At 40.2% G+C, this 18897-nt stretch overlaps 1 protein-coding gene across 2 annotated transcripts; it reads left to right on the top strand.

Moving 5' to 3' along the window:
• Positions 1 to 414: 414 nt before the first annotated feature.
• Positions 415 to 17048, top strand: heatr3 (HEAT repeat containing 3). Of its 2 annotated transcripts, XM_061814695.1 has the most exons (15): positions 415 to 772; positions 2561 to 2733; positions 3636 to 3723; positions 4982 to 5082; positions 5707 to 5816; positions 5918 to 6058; positions 8119 to 8399; positions 11238 to 11328; positions 11451 to 11593; positions 13120 to 13202; positions 13275 to 13411; positions 15337 to 15425; positions 15514 to 15657; positions 16008 to 16184; positions 16803 to 17048. In XM_061814695.1, the coding sequence occupies exons 1-15, from the start codon at positions 629 to 631 to the stop codon at positions 16914 to 16916; spliced, it is 2016 nt and encodes a 671-aa protein (XP_061670679.1). In that variant the 5' UTR covers positions 415 to 628; the 3' UTR covers positions 16917 to 17048. The 2 variants fall into 2 exon arrangements, with proteins under 2 accessions (XP_061670679.1, XP_061670680.1); XM_061814696.1 differs by lacking the exon at positions 2561 to 2733 and having other exon boundaries at positions 632 to 772.
• Positions 17049 to 18897: the final 1849 nt, after the last annotated feature.

Here is an 18897-nt window from a genome sequence, read left to right as displayed (position 1 = left end):
AAGGGGGCTCACTGCCACCTTTGAGGACTCCGCAAGATCAACAAAATACACAAACGTACACTTGGACTTGAAACCCTAATTCAAAACCTGAATGGTACCCTTTTTCTAAAATCATAATCATGGCTTGAAGCCAAGATTTAAAACCAACCATTTACTACAAACCCAGGCTTGTAACCCGACTTTGAATTTCTGAGATTAAATGGTTTCATTAAAAAAAAAAGTTTTTTTGTGTTTATGGACAGCAGAAGGTTTGGCGTTGACAAGACATGAAATTCGATTGAGGAATAACCAAATTAGAGTTTAATTTCAGTGTCCATGCATTGCCTTGATAACCTCACCACATGGGCTTTATATATATATATATATATATATATTATATATATATATATATATATACACACACACACACACACACACTCATCCAGAGCTCCGAAGTCTGATTCCTGGTACGACGACGATTTCGACAGTTTTCCCTGCTTTACGCCACAATAGCAACACTTTCGCTTTACGGCAGCTATCTTCCACATGTGCATTTACTAGGCCGTCGTGTGTTTTGAAGTTTCTTCGTCGAAACTTCCGAATAATTAAGCACGCATTTCTCACATTTGCACTTTAAGACTCGTGTAAGATGGGCAAAAGTAAGACAACAAAGTTTAAACGTCCTCAATTTAACACTGTCGGACTACCCGTAAACGCCGTGAAGGAAGCTGCCGCCGAGGAGGAGGAACGTGTGGACGACGACGACTGCCCGGCGGCGGAACTGCTGGAGAAAGTAGGGGAGAGTAACAAGTTATTTAATTTTTTTTCCCCTCAAAATGACTTCTACACGTAAACGACTTAATAACAAGACTCACCTGTGGTGTAGCACTCGTAAATGTCCTGTACGACAAGCAAATTGGCAACAAGTGTATTTAGTCAAAGGAGTTTTAGTAATATTAATGATTTGTAGCTGTCAGCCACATTACATCAGCGCAATATGATTAAAGTCCAGGCAAAAGTTGTACCGTTAGACCTGTCCCAAATCCTTGGGTTGTCTGCTCCACTGCGTTTCATGCGGCTTACTATTTTAAAACCTGTCAAATTACGGCATTTATTTAATCAGTGACCCCAAAAGTTATAGTTGCAGGCAACTTGTAATTTATTTGCACCGTTTAGTAGTTGTGGGAAGTAACTAACTTAACAATAATTAACCGAAGTCAAATTATCAGGGATCCGACTTTAACTCGGGCGTTTCTCAAGCCTTTGATTAATCCAGTTGCGGTCAATCCAATGCCCCGAGAATTAAATGTCGTGGATAAATGATGACATTCTCAGCTGTATTTGAGTATTTATTTTTGTGATTACTGTTTTATTTTTACTCTCTTGATTTGAGCACAGGTATCTGTGCTTTATACACCTTAGACCCGCTCAACACAATCAGTCTTTTTAAGTGCTGATCTGTCCCTTCCCGACCAAACACAAGACAAGTATTATAAAATTATCGTACACGTTTGTCCTTATTTGACATGTGTGTTAAGCGTTTATTTGCTCTGATTTTAGAGTCTAAACAGTTTGGGTCTCTCAATCTTAAATAATAAGCATGTTCAATATTTACAACCAAAACTCTTCATGTGTCGGAATGCTGATTTCTCATGACACTGAGGATTGTGATTTTACACTAATGTAGCATATGAAGGAAGAACCCAAGACTGACAAACACGGAAACGTAACACACCTCAGGCGATGTTTTTCGGGGTAGAGAAGTGTGTTCCCCAGAGTGCAAGAAGTGTTTTTGTTGTTGTTTTTTTTTTTTTTTAGAACATCATTTTACAGGGTGATGAAGCAAAAAAAACTACATTTTAAGAGTGGTTAAACCTTTACGTCTATGATGCCTTTGTCTAAATAGGCTCATTACTTTTTTCAAGATCCATTAGAGCAGTGATTCCCAAACAGTAGGGGTAGTTATCCAATGTTATGTAATTGCTAAAAAAAAAAAAAACATTTATTCTAAGAAATAATGTATCTTTATTCATCTATTTATGCCAGTGAGGCCCAATGACAGACAGAACAAAAAAATCCTCTTCTATAAGATGGCAGGCAGTACATACAGTAATTAATTGATCCATTTTGGGTGACATTTACTTTTGTTGCTGTGCTGTGGGATTTTTCAATTGTAAAATATGTGCTTTGCCTCTATAAAGGTTGGAAATCACTGCGTTAGAGGACAGCAGAATGTAAGAAAGACACAACCTGAGTGATCTGAATCACTCTTACAGAACAGGAAAAAAAATTACATGAAAAAATTCCCAACCTGAGAGAAGTTTGGTGAAATAACAGAAATACAATATAAAACAGTTGGTAAACTAGATCTGGCCTTTCCACTAGCTATTAAACGACACCAAAAGTTCAACCAAATCTAACATTTTAATAACATGTATGTGACCTTGCAATGCTCTACTAAGGCGTTACAAACTCTTTTTCTATGTGCCCATTTTTTTAACTTTGAGCACCTGCCCCTCCAAAGGTCTCTGGACTACACTGCAGGATAAAAACTCATGATAATAAGCGCGTCCATTCCTAGTTGGAGAGTCCCAGTGCAGATGTAAGGGAGTGTGCGTGCGCCGGTATCTCCCGGGTGGTCCAGCAGAGTCAGAGTATCCCGGCCTTTCTGCAAAGGGATGCAGTGAGACGGTTGGGGCCCATGTTGCTGGACGGCAGCATGGCCGTCAGGGAGACCGCAGCCGGTGCCCTCAGGTAAGGATAATCTCTCTGAACAGGTTCCTTAATTGTCACATTTCCTGTCGCAAATAACAAATTGAAATCCAGGGAGTTCTGTTCCTGTAGCAGCTACTTACTACTCAAATTTATAAGCGGAAACTTACCATTAACCAACAGTACCTCAATAGTTTTCTAATATGATTAAATATTTACATGAGAAACACATTTAAATATAAATATAAAACAGTCAAATGAAAAAAGTAAGCCCGTCTGAAACGAGTAAGCGAGTCGTCTGGTGTCATTTATTCTTGCACCACTGCTCGTCACTTTTGTTCACAGTTTAAAACAATTCACACGTATTATTTTTTTATTTTCCTATGAAGTGCTTTCTCCAAAATACCCAAGGATCAAGAATTATATCGCTACCATGACTCACCCAATTTCTTGTTGAAAACGGTACATTTTTTTAGGGGCTGGTCTTGTCTCCCACCCCAAAACTGTTAGGCCAGTGGTGAGTTCGGCTTTCATTATTCATTACAAATTGAACAGGGCAACAAGTTGCAAAGCACACAACAAATTTTTGATTATATGACTTTTAAGTCCCTGTAAACCAAAGATAAATTGTAAATTTGGCACACTAAAAGAAGTATTGTGAAGATCAATTTGAGTCATTTACTGTGCAACTTTTTAAATTGTAAATAATGAAGCCGTTCTCTCTGCCCTTAGATCAGGGGTCTCAAACAGAATTTGCTGTGGGGCCACTGGAGGAAGAATCTGACACTACAGTATTTATTTTACATTTTAAAGTGGTTAACATTGGCTGTAGTGTTTATAATGGCTTTATGATTGCTTCAGCTTGATTGTAGAATGGATTATGCCTTTCGATGATTTCAAGTGTTAAAGGTTGCACACAAATGTGTTTGTGTGTCTGCTGACAGGAATCTTAGTGCGTGTGGCGGTCAGGAGGTGTGCGAGGACATGGTGAAGCGCGATGTCATGACTCCTCTGACAGCCCTGCTTAGAGAGGTGAGCGGTTTTCTCTGCCAGCGGCGTCACTTCTTTTACTTCTCACTCAGCAGCTTTGCCAGCTTCAGGGTGACGTCAGCAAACCATGTCATCAGCTTTATCAGCTTTGTTTGCTGGGCTTTGAGTTTCAACTTCACTTCACCCATAGGTTGTTTGAATTGTTGGCCATGTTGCTTTTAAAATGCCAAGAACTCCATACATACATACATACATACATACTGCTTATCCCCACTAGGATCGTGGGAGTGCTGGAGCCTATCCCAGCTATCTTTGGGCTTGAGGTTGGGTACGCCCAAAACTGGTCACCAGCCAATTGCAGGGCGCATATAAAGAGACAACCATTGACACACGCATTCACAACTACGGGCAATATAAAGCCTTCAATTAATCTATGTTGGAATGTGGGTGGAAACCAGAGTACCTGAAGAAAACCCACGCAGGCATGGGAAAAACATGCAAACTTCACACAGTCAGCGCCATATTTGAACCTGGGTCCACAGAATTGTGAGGCAGATAAGCGAACCAGATGTTACCTTGTCGACCAGTTTTAAAATATGAATTTTTGGAATGAAGGATCAACTTCCGAAGGACATCAACAAGAGGCTTTCTTGAATGTGATAGTGAATGATTTTTTTTGCTGTTGTTTTTTTTTGTGTTTTTCCTGTTCGGCTGGATACTATGATGGATATGCTAAACACATCACTGGTGTTGCAGTAGAGCGGTTGAGCCGCGGCGAAGTTCCTGAGTGTTCACATCTTCGAAGACCTGTCCTGGACCACTAACACATGACCTCACACTGTGTTTTATTGGGCTTTCTGGGCATGGTTATTCACGCTTGGTAAACCTGCTCCGCTGATTGTGGCACCAATGATGTGAAGGTCGTCATTACTGTGAAGGCAACAGCGCCCTACTCTTATTTACATTCTGACAAACAAAAACAACAGCTTTTATGTACTGTGTTGCAGTATTTGTCTGGCATTATGTGGCTAAACCTGGATATTTTAGCTTACTTGTAACTTTAGAAAACACCGTGCTCTAAATTGCTGATTTTTTTTTTCTGCATATATTCACACGCGCACACCCATATGTACCTGTGTGAAGAAGGATTGATGTAGGATGTATACATTTCCCTTATTGGTGGAAATGTTTTCACACAAAAACCCGGCTCGTGATGCTCCAATTTTCTCAAAACTCTGTACACAGTAATCGTAAACTTTTTTTCATTGCATTCAGTTCGGCTGTGTGTTTTCCTTCTCAGTGCTGCCTAGGTTTCAACAGTGCTGCGGTACCGAACAAAGAGCTAAAGAACCATATGGAGGATGTCGCCAACGAGGCTGTGAACCTCTTGTGGAATCTCTGGTAACCGGCGCTAAGTCCGTTGGAAGTTTGCGTTTCAGGAGGCGACGATACAGCAGTGCGCTGCAAGGGCCCTTAAATATTTGGATAACACCGCAAATAGCTGTTCCTGTGCTGTTATGGTGTTATTTTTTTTTTTACATTGAGCCATTCCATCCATCGCCTTCATGTGCCCCCAAAGTTAAGATGGTGTGCCACGCACCATTTTTTGAAATAGCCTGACAGTGCACTCATGAAAGACCGAATTTGTCTTGTAGCCTGATCCAGGCATTGTGTTGTCTGTCTCAGATGTGTTTATCCCATACCACCAACATGTTTTTTTTAAAATAATAACTTTATTGATGGTCAGATATTTACCGTAATGCACCAAAAAACATGAAACCAGGCTAAAAATAGGTTTTTAGTACAAATATACTGAACATGATGGCAACATGGAGTAAATATCTTTCGTGGAGCCACTCAATGACGTCATTAATAAGATTGACAAATTATGACGTTAAAGCTGACAGCATGAAATGCTAATTACTGGTTGATATTAATCAAGCAGATCAGATCGGTTTAAAGTCGATGTGATATGTTCCTTAAAAATTGTTTTAGCTGTACTCATTTGTAGTGTGTCCTTTCTAGTGAAAGCAGCAACCAGGCACTGTCCCTGTTCAACAAATCAGGTCTTCTGGATATGGTTGTCCAATGTCTGGAGCGACACCCCCATAATGTGGAGCTGGCCACTTCCGCTGGTTTGTGATGCTTGACATTGACTTTGACAACAATGGCTCGGGTGAAATCTCCAAACTTCATGCTAATTTTTCTATTCTATATCTATTTCACCATTTAACAGCACATTGTTTACACACTGTGTCAGAGGACAACAACGAGCTGCTCTGTAACATTAATGGGGACATGTACGGAGCTCTCGAGGCCGTGCTGCTGTCTAACCAACCTGATATGGTGCACACTCTCCTCAGGACACTGGCTGCAGGTACTTTTCATCACTCCTAATGGCCCCATTTTGTCCTAATAATGCACAAAGCTAAAGATGAGTATGATACATTTGTCAATGTTGGGAAAAGTGTGGATGTCCAATATGAGGCATGTAATGTCTCTAATAATGAAAGCGTTGGAAAAACGGAAGCAACACAGAATAGGGGTGTACAAAGTTGACCCCTGTAATTTTCCAACATTGGGAAAAGAGATACCCCTACACCAATTTTTTCTGGGTCACTTCGGTGTACACAGTTGGGGTACACACCTAATCTTAGTTTTCCACCCTTTGGTGGTAGAGAAACCCCTTTTTATACTGCATGTTAAAGGCACAATATTTTTACCTTTTCTCTGGCTTGGGTTCTGGATAAAAAGCTCAGACACAGATTGGGAGTATGAAGTTGACAGAGCATTTTTCCTCTTTGCAGGTATAGAGGCCCATTTCACACAGTCTGTTAAAGATTTGATTTTCATGCCTTTTCTCCGTGTCTGTACCTTTTCCTGTTGAACCGGGACAGGAATTTTTTTTCTTCCTGTCGCTGGTTTGAGTAAAAGCCCAATTCCAAATAATTTGGCACATCGTGTTAAACAAATAAAAACTAAATACAATTATCGTTCAACCTATATTTAGTTGAATACACTACAGTGGCATTTAATGTTCAACTAAAACTTTGTTTTTAGTGGGACAGTTATGTTTACCACTGTGTTACATCACCTTTTCTTTTAACATCATTCGGTAAACGGGAAACTGAGGATAATTGTTGAAGTTTTATAGGTGGATTTTATTCCCATTCTTACTTGATTTACATCTTCAGCTGCTCAATAGTCTGGGGTCGCCATTGTTTTATTTTACGCTTCACACCCTGCCCGAAGATAGCTGGAATTCGCTTCGGTGAACCTTGTGAGGATAAGTGGCTCAGAAAATGGATGGATAATGCGCCACACATCTTCAATAGGAGACAGGCAGGCCAGTCTAGTACCCGCAGTCTTTTACTACTAAGCCAAGCTGCTGTCACATGTGCAGAATGTGGTTTGGCATTGTCTATCTGAAATAAGGATGGGACGTCCATTAAAAAGACGTTGCTTAGATGGCAGCATATATTTCTCAGAAACCTGTATGTACCTTTCAGCATCATGGTGCTTTCACAGATGTGTAAGTTACCCATTCCATTGGCACTAACACAGCCCCATGCCATGCTGGCTTTTGAACTTTGCATCCATAACAGACCTGATGGTTCACTTCCTCTTTGGCCTGGAGGACACGACATCCAGAATTTCCAAAAACAATTTGAAAAATGGACTCGTCTGACCACAGAATACTTTTCCATCTTAGATGGGAAGCTGGCGACATTTCTGGGTGTTGTTGATAAATCGCTTCTGCTTTGCATAGCAGAATTTTAAGTTCCATTTGTAGATGTAGTACCAAACTTTATTGACTGACATTGGTTTTCTGAAATGTTCCTGAGGCCATGTGGTGGTTTCCTTTACACTTTGATGTTGGTCTTAGAAGCAGTGTCACCAGAGGGATTGATGGTCGTGGGCATTCAATGTTGGTTTTCAGTATTGCTGCTCAAATGCAGTGATTTCTCCAGATTCGCTGAACCTTTCGACGATATGATACGCATAAGATGGAATCCCAAAAGTCCTTGAAATTGTACGTTGAAGATCATTCCCCTTAAATTGTTCAACTGTTTTCTCACGTACTTGTTCACAAAGAGGTGAGCCTCGCCCCATCTTTGCATGTCAATGACGGAGCAATTCAGGGAAGCTCCTTTTATGCCCAATCATGACCCCCACTTATTCCCAATTAGCCTGTTCACTTGTGGGAGATTCCAAATCGGTGTTTGAAGAGCATTCCTCAACTTTCTCAGTCTTTCTTTGCCACTGTCTCAGCTTTTTTAGAACGTTTTGGAGCCATAAATCAAACATTGGTGCTGAGTGGAAAGCACACACAATTGCTGTAGTCTCCAACTTTTTGTAAAATGCAGATACATTGCTTTGACACGGTTATTTTGAGAGCTCATTATATAAAAGTGTTAACGTGGTGTTTTGATGCAGGGACACTGTGGAATATGAACGGAAGCTTACCTGCTGCCCGCCAGGCTCAGACCCTCACAGCTGTGCTGGCCACCTTGTCCCAGTGTCTGGATGTAGACGCGGGCGAGCTCATCCCTCAGCTTCGCAGAGCGGAGGAGACGCGCTTGCATGATGCTTCCTCCGTGTCGGTTATGGACGTGCATGCTTCCACAAAACCCGCTGCGGAGGAAATGGGTGAAGAGGGAGCTGTGCAGCATGTGAAGAATGGATATTCTGGAGATGACTTTTCCGATCTCTTGCCTGTAAGTTTAGTGTCTGGTTGTCATAAGCATTCTATTACAAGAGCGCTGATTTTAAATGAGACCTGTCTTGGTACTTATTCGTGTTTGCCTTTTATGCAGAAGTCACTGAAGGTAGCAATTGCCATAACAGTGTCACACAACACCTTACAGACAGATAATTAAATAACACCAGAATCTGAATTGGTCAGTAAAATACTTGTCGACAGCAACAGTCTCTTTTAATGCAATAGTGAGACATTGTAAAATGTTACATCTCTGACATTGCAGAAAATCCTTTTAGACACCATGAAATCGAAATCAAAAAGCATAGTCGTTGAAAAAATTGCATCAAGAAGATAATTTTTTTTTCTGATATATTGTGTTCAGATTTTTTTAATGTCAAAGTTTTCTTTGTTTATTCTATATTTAGTGGAATCTTTTTCAGTTCCAATAACGTTTTGGAGTAAATAAAATGAAATACAGAATACAGACCATCAGGGGTGGCCAACCCGTAGCTCTTCAGTCGTATGTTGCTTTTTGCCTCCTTTCATGCAGCTCTCCTGAAAGCATATCAAAGTTCTGTTTATGTGCGTGTGTGCACGCGCGCAGTTTTTGGGTTCATTACGGCAGTTGTGAGTGAGCATTGCTTGCACTTATTATGGTATTTGTGTGTGCGCACTTTGCTTGAGTTTAATATGGTTGTTATGGGTATTGTGACAACAAGCTCAGTGTGTGCATGTGCGTTGTGCGTCGCCGTTTGAATGAGACGGTACTGCGCAGTGGGAGGGAGAGAATGGAAAAAAATGCTATGGCGACCGGGAAAGAGTGCCCAGCTCAGCTGTGCATTGAGAGAAGAAAGAGTTAACTCCGAGCAGGACAACCGAGGCATGGAAAATATGTCCAGACTGCGTCTCCTGGCCATGGTCACGTGACCGCAGCAGGAAAGGTTAGCACGGTATTTTCACAAATTGGCATTTGCACTGAATGAAAATAGCTCGAGTTTCCCAATCGGATGGTGATCTTGAGAGAAAATAGTTCGTCAATTTCACTCTCGAAATACTTGGGAAAAATCCACAGTTAAACGAAATATGTGGATGAACATAGGACGTTTTTACCAGATTGGGTGAACTCTTTTGTTGTTTTTGTTGTTGTTGAGCGCAACAGCAAGTCACTCTCTGCCTTTTCTGTAAGACATCCATCTTATTTCACAGCTTCAAATCATCACTTGAGCTCACTCCACGCTAAAATCGACCTGGAATTTCAAAAAGGGACGCAACTTCCCAGTCACAAGTTCGTCATTTTCAAGAATCACACAGAAAAACAGAAAACAGATGCATTTAAAAAAAAAAAAAATACATTTATCGTAACTGTAGTAGTAGTATATAGGTTCGGGACGGTGGATCAGCTGGTAAAGCGTTGGTCTCACAGTTCTGAGGTCCTGGGTTCAATCCCAGACCCGCCTGTATGGAGTTTGTATGTTCTCCCTGTGCCAGTGTGGGTTTCCTTCGGGCACTCCGGTTTCCTCTCACATTCCAAAAACATGCAACATTAATTGGACACTCTAAATTGCCCCTAGGTGTGATTGTGAGTGTGGCTGTTTGTCTCGATGTGCCCTGCGATTGGCTGGCAACCACTTCAGGGTGTACCCCACCTCCTGCCCGTTGGCAGCTGGGATAGGCTCCAGCACTCCCCGTAACCCTCGTGAGGATAAGCAGTGAAGAAAATTGGATGGATGGATGGATGGATGGATAGTATATAGTAAATGGACAGGTAATTTAAATACTCATTGCTCCATCTTGTGATCGGATTGGTGGTGGGTTTTTTTTTTTGTTTTTTTGGTTTTTTTTTTAACTCTGTGATCGGAACCCAAAAATCCTGATCGTGTAAACCCTATATACTGCTTATCATTATGAGGGTCACTGCTGAGTAGGAGACTTTCCCAGCAGACTTTGGTTGAGAAGTGGGCTAGACCCTGGACTTGTTGCCATCCAATCATATGGCACATTATTCCCACCAGTGCTGCATGATATTTTGTTTGAGGACTGTCAATGTGATGTACATTTCCAAAACTACCAATTTTCACAATTAATAAAAATTCCAATGATGTATTCCAAATTTAGGTTGTAAATTTAAAGTCAATTCCTGGTGGCACGTGTTTTAAGACCATACCAGCTCCTCTGATTTAATGCTAGCTTGTAACATTGACAGCAGCACGATGGTGGAGAAGGTAGTTATTTTTGGGGGAAATAAGACAATTGTTCCTCAGTGATGTAATTTCATGGAGATATCTACTAAAAATGTCACGTCATTGAGATGTCACAAATAATCACCACTGTTTACGACTTTCCTGAGGCAAAGACATGATTGGTCAATCTCAAACCAGTCCCGTATGCCTACCCCTGTCACCCCACCATATATATTTATAAGTGACTTGTAAATATATGTGAAGTGTGATATTACTTATATGTATTACATTCAATACAAAGATAATGTAAAACCAGCAGAGCACATTTATTTTCTTCATGTACCCGAAAACCTCAAGATTAGGTGGTTGATTAGGGGTATCGTAAATATGAGCCAGTGTAATGAAATCATTCATTCATTCTTTCATCTTCCATTCCGCATATCTTGACTAAGGTTGCGGGCGTGCTAGAGCCTATCCCAGCTTTCTTGCAAATTGATGGCATTGAAGCAGATATTGGGAATGCAGCATCCATACAAAAAGTCTTCTGTCAATCTTTATTCAGCATGTCTGCTTTCAAACATAGACACACAAACACACCCATGGCCATTGTGATATAACTGGTTGAACAATTTTGGCTTGTGTGTTAACTCACAAGGAGACTTGTTTGCATCTAGAGGGAGATGGAGGAGCTGAGGGAGGCGGCGGCCTTGCTGATGGCCCAGCAGACGTCCCTGGAGATTCTCGTCAACATGTGCTGCTCCGACGGTGAGGCTCACATTGACATGATTTCTACTGACATGGCTGCAATGTTTTTTGTATTTGACGAAGGATACAATAAGGACACATTCTTGAAGAGACTTGCTGCGCGTGTGTGTGTGTGTGTTTAGATCCCTCTGATGACGAATGGGAGGAATCGTCGAGCAGCGACGAAAGCGAACCAGCAGGCGACAGCTTGTCCAGCCTCATGTCGCCGCTGTGTTTGTCAGCCGAGGTGCACGCGGCCCTCATCAACCACAAGATCCCTGAAAAGGCAAATATACAATACTTGGCAATATCACAGTTCATTTATTGGGGATTCACTCCATAACAGCGTTGTTTTTTTTTTTTATTGTCAGTATAGTGCAGTAACTTGAACATCTTTGGTTCAGTTAGCACCGTTGGCTGTAAAGTGGCTTAAGCAGGAATTATAGGATCCTTTACTTTGCAGAAAAATTAACCTTCCTGAACAATTTCAACTCACACTTTTAAGTTGCCCAGTTTCTTAGTAATGCAGTGACCATGAATGGCATGCCACTGATTTACACACAAGGCATAGAGAGAGTTTGATCAAATTAATTTCCAAATATCACCCTACCCCGATAAACAGTATCGGTTAATGCATGCACTTATAAAAATATAGAACAATGTGGTAGAAATGCAATAAAAGAGCAACATTAAGATCAATTTTTACAAACCCTTTCGTTAAAAAGATCACTATTAGCAATTCTAGGAAACATTAGCAAGCACCATGATGCTTTGTGGTGCCTATAACACAAGACCTTCACTGAGCCATATTGCCTCATGGTTTAGCCAGCAAATTGCCTATCTTTAGTACGATTGCATGGATTGACTTTCATGTCATTCAAGCAGAGCACACGTTATTGTGTAGTGTCTGTGTGGTTAAGACTTCAAAAAGTTGGACCGATAAATAACGGTGCCACTCCATCACGTATTGACTTTGAATTGCGTACCTGTATAAGAAACTAGAAAATGTATATAAATTATCAGTGAATAATTGGTCACTACTTCATGAATTCTGTCTATTGCGGGGGGGGGGGGGGGGGGGGGGGTTACTGTATACAATGAAATTCCACTCTTGTATAGGTATTCTGCGAGTCACAACCCTCCTCTCAAAACCCCAAAACATATGGTACATTCCATTAAATACTCTTAAGTTCTCCATAGGTTTGAATGTGAGTGTTACTGCTTGTCTATATGTGCTCTAAAATTAGCTTGCGAGCTGTCCAGCGTGTTCAGTAATCCCATGCCTATTCATGAGTTCACTTTTGACAAATTCACCCAGTGACTTTTTTTTTTTCAACCTATTCTGTTATTGGCTGACAATTCACATATTTGAGTTTGAGTTATACTATATATATTACTACTCCAGCTCTAATACCCAAACATGCCACAAGATTGGCAGAGGCTCTGGAAATACGGAAGCGGCAATTTAAAATCTTTTGACGTGACACATGTTGACTGTTTAATACAAAGAAGCGCTAAACTTTAAGTTCCATAGACTCTTCACTACAAAAAAACTGATAAAATATTTAGTAAGCTATTTATTTTTAAGGGTCGTGTTTGAAATTATATTAGTGGTTAGGATCATAGTTTGTGGTCTATTTACATTTCAGTCTGAACAAATAAGCGACATTACTGTACCCTGCTTTTTTCTTCCACCATCTAGCATAGGCTTCGGCTCACCTGCTGCTGATGTGCGTCTTTATGAGTCCATAACCTGCAAATATATTTTGTGGTCTATGTGTACTGTATTAATATTTGGTTTCTTGATTGAAGGTGCTCAAAAAGACACAGTTCCCCAGACAGGAAGCCATGGACGTGTGCTGCCAGACTCCTTACTGGAGAAGTCTTGTAAAGAAGTAAACTAACCGCTCACAGTAGATTTTAAAGCACTTTCAATTTCTGTGACGCTGCTCTCTTCCCCTGGGCAGAATGCAGCGGGTCCAGTCTCGTGCCCTGACATGCCTCCACAGCATCCTGTCTGGCATGGACGCAGAGTCTCTGGGGGGGGCGGCAGCCCTGCAGCAGGCGGCACAACACCTGTCTGCACTGGTCTTTAGCGGGCCAGGTACTGCTGAGACATCAATTACGATGGATGGAAAGATAGTGTAAATAGATGGATGATCGATGGACACGGGAGATACACTAAGTTGATTGAGTGATTCAGTTGATTGATACCATAGATAGACTGATTGGTTGATAGATTTCTAGTAGATACTGGAAATAGATGATACAGTAGAGTTATTTACATCAGACATCCCAGTAATTCACAGGTCCAATGTACCGGTCGATCTATGTTCCTACCTTCACCTATGACCACGAGTGGTGGGTCATAACCGAAAGAACAGGATCAAGGATTCAAGCGGCTGAAATGAGTTTCCTCCGCATGGTGTCCGGGCTCTTCCTTAGAGATAGGGTGAGAAGCTTGGTCATGGTGGAGGATCTCAGAGTAGAGCCTCGACTCCATATTGAGAGGAGACAGATGAGGTGGCTTGGGCATCTGATGTGGATGCCTTCCGGACACCTTTCTGGTGAGGTGTTCTGGGTAAATCCCACCAGGAGGAGACCCTGGGGATGACACAGGACACTCTGGAGGCATTACGTGTCTCGGCTTGCCTGGGAATGCCTCGGGATCCCCTCTGAAGAGTTGGATGAAGTGGCTGAGGGGAGGGAAATCTGGGCGTGCCTGCTAAAGCTACTACCCCTGCAATCCGACCTCGGATAAGCGGTTGAAAATGGATAGATGGATCAATCTCGGGGGACTCTTGATGAACTACAACATTTTGTAAAGAGAATTGGTCCCAAATTCATCCGGATCATTGTGCGCATCTGATCCACAGCTGCAGGAAATGTTTGGGTGATGTTAGTGGTGCCAAAGGAGGGTCTACTAGTTATTAAATCCAAGAGTGTACTTGAATTTTTTCTCCCTGTCCTGTGAATGTTTACGTTATGTCCTTTAAAAATATGTCAACATAGTTTGTATGGTGTTAGTTCAGCCAGACTGTTTATTCTTGTGATGTTGATGATCAGACTACATTTTATTACCAATTTCTACAGAAATTTAAATTCCAAAGGATTCACATACTTCTTCCTCCTACTTTACATAGATGTATAAAGTACAAGATATACTGTAAATAGGTGAATGAATACAAGAGATGGATTTACATAACTGATGAATTTGTAGGTTGCTGTAGTTGGGTGGATAGAGTATGTGGATAAATGGGGAGATTTCTTTCTGAAATATATTCACTAATTCTGTGGGAGAAATCACATGGTTCTACTTATTCCTGATAGTTGAGGTGTGTGATATCCATTTTGAATAAGATTAACAAATACAATAGGTATATATTCATCCTGGTTTCAGCCAAAAGCACAAATGTAGACTTGAGTTCAAATGCAATTCAGCAAAATATATGAGCGCCTGTCACAATGGCATAAAGAAAGTCCGGTTTTATTCCCTCTTGTTGCACAGTGTACATGTGAAAAGTGAAGAAGGGAGTGTTTGCAATAAGCTGGTTTGCAACTGACATATCACTCCACTGATGAGTTTGTTGACATCTTTTCCATGCAATTATCATATGTACTTTCCGTTCACTTTTGTATATCAGTAGCGAGTTAAAGAAATAACAGGTGTAGACATATCAGAGGAACTATGTAACATCCATGATATAAGTACATATGGGCTCATGATTGGCTTTAATGGAGATAACTGCAGTTACATCAAGATGCAAATGTTACTTGGTGGCTTATGCAACCAAACTTTTATTTCCAACAATATTTACACCGAAGTTGTTTTTCCAGGGTTAGGGAATGGACCATTCAATGATTTTACAAAAGGCGGTTTGCTAGTAGATGTGACGGCCGTTATTTCTTCACTCTAGATAGCACATGACTGCTTTTGAGTTTCAATTCTTGAATTACAGATAGTTTTTAATCATTCTGAATGCTATTACATTACGTCCCTAATATAGTGTCTTTTTATCCCTCACATAGAGATTCCCAAAGATGAGGAGTTCCTGGAGGCAGTCATCAGTGCAATGCGGTCTCTTTTACAGATGACTGCCTCAAAAAATATCCCCCAGGTAAAGAGAACGTCATCCTGGAGTGGTGGAAATGGACTATTACAATATTATCAGTGTTATTTGTAACTTTTTGATTGATGTATGTCAGTCCATAACTCTGGAGCAATTGATGAGCATCTGTGAAGCTGCCGCGCACTGTGATGTCATCAGCGTGAGGGTCAACGCCGTTGCCATCCTAGGCATCGCCGGCAGCAACCTTGCCAAAGAAAAAGGCTCAGCTCAAACCCTTCAGGTCACTTCCTTTCACAATGTCTGTAAAAGTTTGTATTTTTCTGCCCATTTATTTTTATTAACAAATGGTTGTTCACGATGCGGAGGTAGAGCATAGTCCCTGCCTTTATGGGAAGTATACTTCCTCTCAAACTGGTATTTTTCAAGTTAAGTTTCAAGTTTCCTTGTTGGTTTTCTGTATAAACTGCACTCACTCTTAAAGGGTGTGGGCGGGGAGGTAACCATGAAATTTTCTGCCTTTGGATTAATTGATATCTCTTTTGTTTTTGTTTGTTTGCAGGATCTATGTGTGGAAAACAAAGGCTTGTATTCTTGTCCCTCCATCTTTTTAATGAAACATTTTATCCACAGGTGATTGGGAACGGCTTGCTCCAGGTAGCAAACAATGATTCCAACCTGGTGGTTAATGCCGAGGCCCTGGATGCTCTTTTTGACGTGTTTGCGGACGGCGAGGAGGCGGAGACGGCAGCCAAGTGCATCCATTTACTAGCCGCTTTAAAGACGCTTCAGCCTGTGTTTAAAGCTAAGGTATCCTGTTTGTTTATTTATTTATTTTTGGGCGGGTATCTTGTTTTTATTTGTTGTTGTTTTGGAATAACAAAAATAATCATCATGGTTGATGAGGGAAATCTTGAGCATGCAGTAGGAATAACACAACATATTATAATGTATCTAGCTGAAAGCATCATGCTAAGACTTAAGATGAAGTGACAAACTTTCCGTTTTTATGGGGTAATCCGAAGGCCCTTTTGAACTTTGTGCCAACATTCTTTTTGTTTTGATGTGGTTATCCTGGGTAAATGGCAACGAGGCGAACAGAGTCGAAGTATCAGAAGCCATTTTCACACTGCCTAAAATGCCAGCATTTAAGTTTTGTTATTTTGTTATGTGACATACAACATTGCCTATGCAGTTACTGTACTAATGTTTTACAATGGTGACAGTTTGACCCTGGAACAGATAAGTGGGCTTTACAGGATTTACAATGTTGGGAGAATACTTTTTTTGTTTTGTTTTTAGAACAATTTGAAGCCAACCACCATTAAATTGCACTGTATTTTGGACACACAATAGACTATTTGTACGTCACAGCAGATTTGAATCTGTGGTTGTTGTCTACATTCTTCGCTTCTTTTTTGTCGTCAGATCCGTAAGTTGGGAAGGGACAAGTACAGCTCACATCAGCTGTGCGTGATTGACAATGTCAGAGTCAACCTGAGGAGATTCATCAGCTACCTGGAGACTGTGGCCAAGAAGTAATTGGACTATAATTGTGGAAAAAATCCAGTATTTATTGTTTATTTTTTATTTGTTCTGAACTTGAAATTTCCATTTGAGGTTTCTTTACTATGATGAAAGCAAATGCAAGTTTCAGTAAAGACAAGAAAAGTGGGATGTCTCATTTTTTAATTTTTGAGGGTTTCTGAACTCAAGGGTGCAGGATGCCAAAATGGCATTTTTATTTTTTGCCATAGAGATGTGATACTGTGTCATATACTTGTACATCTAATGCAACAAATTATGCAGTCATGAAGTAACAGTAAATACAGTATATGAATGGAAAAAACACTCTAGACCACAAACAATAAGAAAAACAGAAGGTATGCCAGTAACTGAGTGTTCACGATACACTTGCTAATATGTCCTGTTCAGCTGCAGGGAACATGCAGAATGGCGTATCTGTATGGCTTTTGTGCTGGAGCAGTTTTGCTGTGCAAAAGGGAAGTTTGAAATATTCCCTCTGCTGATTTTTCTTTTTCAACTTAATTGTTCTGATCTTTAAAATGCAGCTGGACAGAAAATGATTTTAGGGACATATTGGAATTTCTTTTACCCTGATGAAATGATGAGTTTTTCAACTATTCAAAATGCAATTTTTTTTGCATGATATGGCCTATACTTTTTTGGGAAAAAAAAGATGATTTTTTTTTGCAAGGGTGCAGATAATGAATACTTTGGTTTAGCACATGTGCTGTGAAGTGGGGTTGGACTGACTGAAATCTGTGTAAAAAATTCAGTAACAACAAACGTTTTGGTTTCTCATACATTGCCTATATTCTTTCGGAAAGCATCAGTTGTAAATCGACAAAAATAATGTTACCTCAGTGTGCAGCAATTTTTCATTGGGAATATAGCTGACATTGTAATGGAAAATAATCACATAGTATGCCACGCGCATTCTCGAATACAGGGTTGTTCCAGGCCACAGAGCTTCTCTCAGAGGGCTCCTATGACTTTGAAATCATAAAAAGATCTTTCATCGTCTCATATTTACACAAAATTTCTGAGCTAGTTTTTGAGTCAAATCAAAGGTAAACAGGGAATGGGTCAACTGTTGTTCATGTTTCATTACGCCAAATTGCATGCAATAGCTTGTCTTTTATGTGACAATTTTGAACGTCTTCAAAAAGAATCATGGAAGTCAACACGCATGATTTGCCTTTGTGGGCCACATAAAAACATTTTGCGGGCCGGATCTGCCCCCCGGGCCTTGAGTTTGACACATGTGCTATAATGGCATATGTTGTGACTGCCTTTTTAAAATAAAATATTTGATTTTTTTTTCTTCACATGATATTGAAACGACTTATGGAAATGTAACACCGGTTATCAATTGAACACACAACCACAAATGGCAACTTTGTCAAACAAATGCCAACAGTAAATATACTCTACTACACTTCTTAATTACACTAAGACCCATAAAATGCCACAAGGTGACCATCTCCGTTACACATCTGCCAGGCCTGTTCAAATGTTGAGTAGTTTGACTTTATTTTAGTTTTCTTTTCTTTATACACTTGTACATTCTCCTGTGCTGTTAAAGATTGTTGTGCCATTAAAGAAAATATATTTAAAGTACTTTAGTCAGTGATTAACAAATTAAATGTATTAAAATATGCATTACTGTAATACTATTTATATGTGAAAATGTAAATGAACCACTTTTTGTAATTTTTTACAGTGGTATGAAAAACTATTTACCCCTCCAATTATTTTTTTTTCACAGTTTCCACACTTTAAAATCATCAAACAAATATAAACATTGGACAAAAATAACCAAAGTGAAATTCAAATGCCATTTTTAAATGTTAATTTAATTTAGTCAACCTGGCCCTGTGTGAAAAAGCAATTATCCCCTTGACTAATCATTAATTGTGGCTTATGACAATTTATGATTAATTTTCACTTATCATACTCAAGCCTGATTACCTCCAGACTTCTCAATCAAAAATGCACT

This window comes from Syngnathoides biaculeatus, chromosome 3 (assembly GCF_019802595.1).
Source record: "Syngnathoides biaculeatus isolate LvHL_M chromosome 3, ASM1980259v1, whole genome shotgun sequence".
In the NCBI taxonomy this organism is placed as follows: domain Eukaryota; kingdom Metazoa; phylum Chordata; class Actinopteri; order Syngnathiformes; family Syngnathidae; genus Syngnathoides; species Syngnathoides biaculeatus.
Note: the sequence above shows the minus strand (reverse complement) of the source record. Positions and strands in the feature narration are given on the sequence as shown.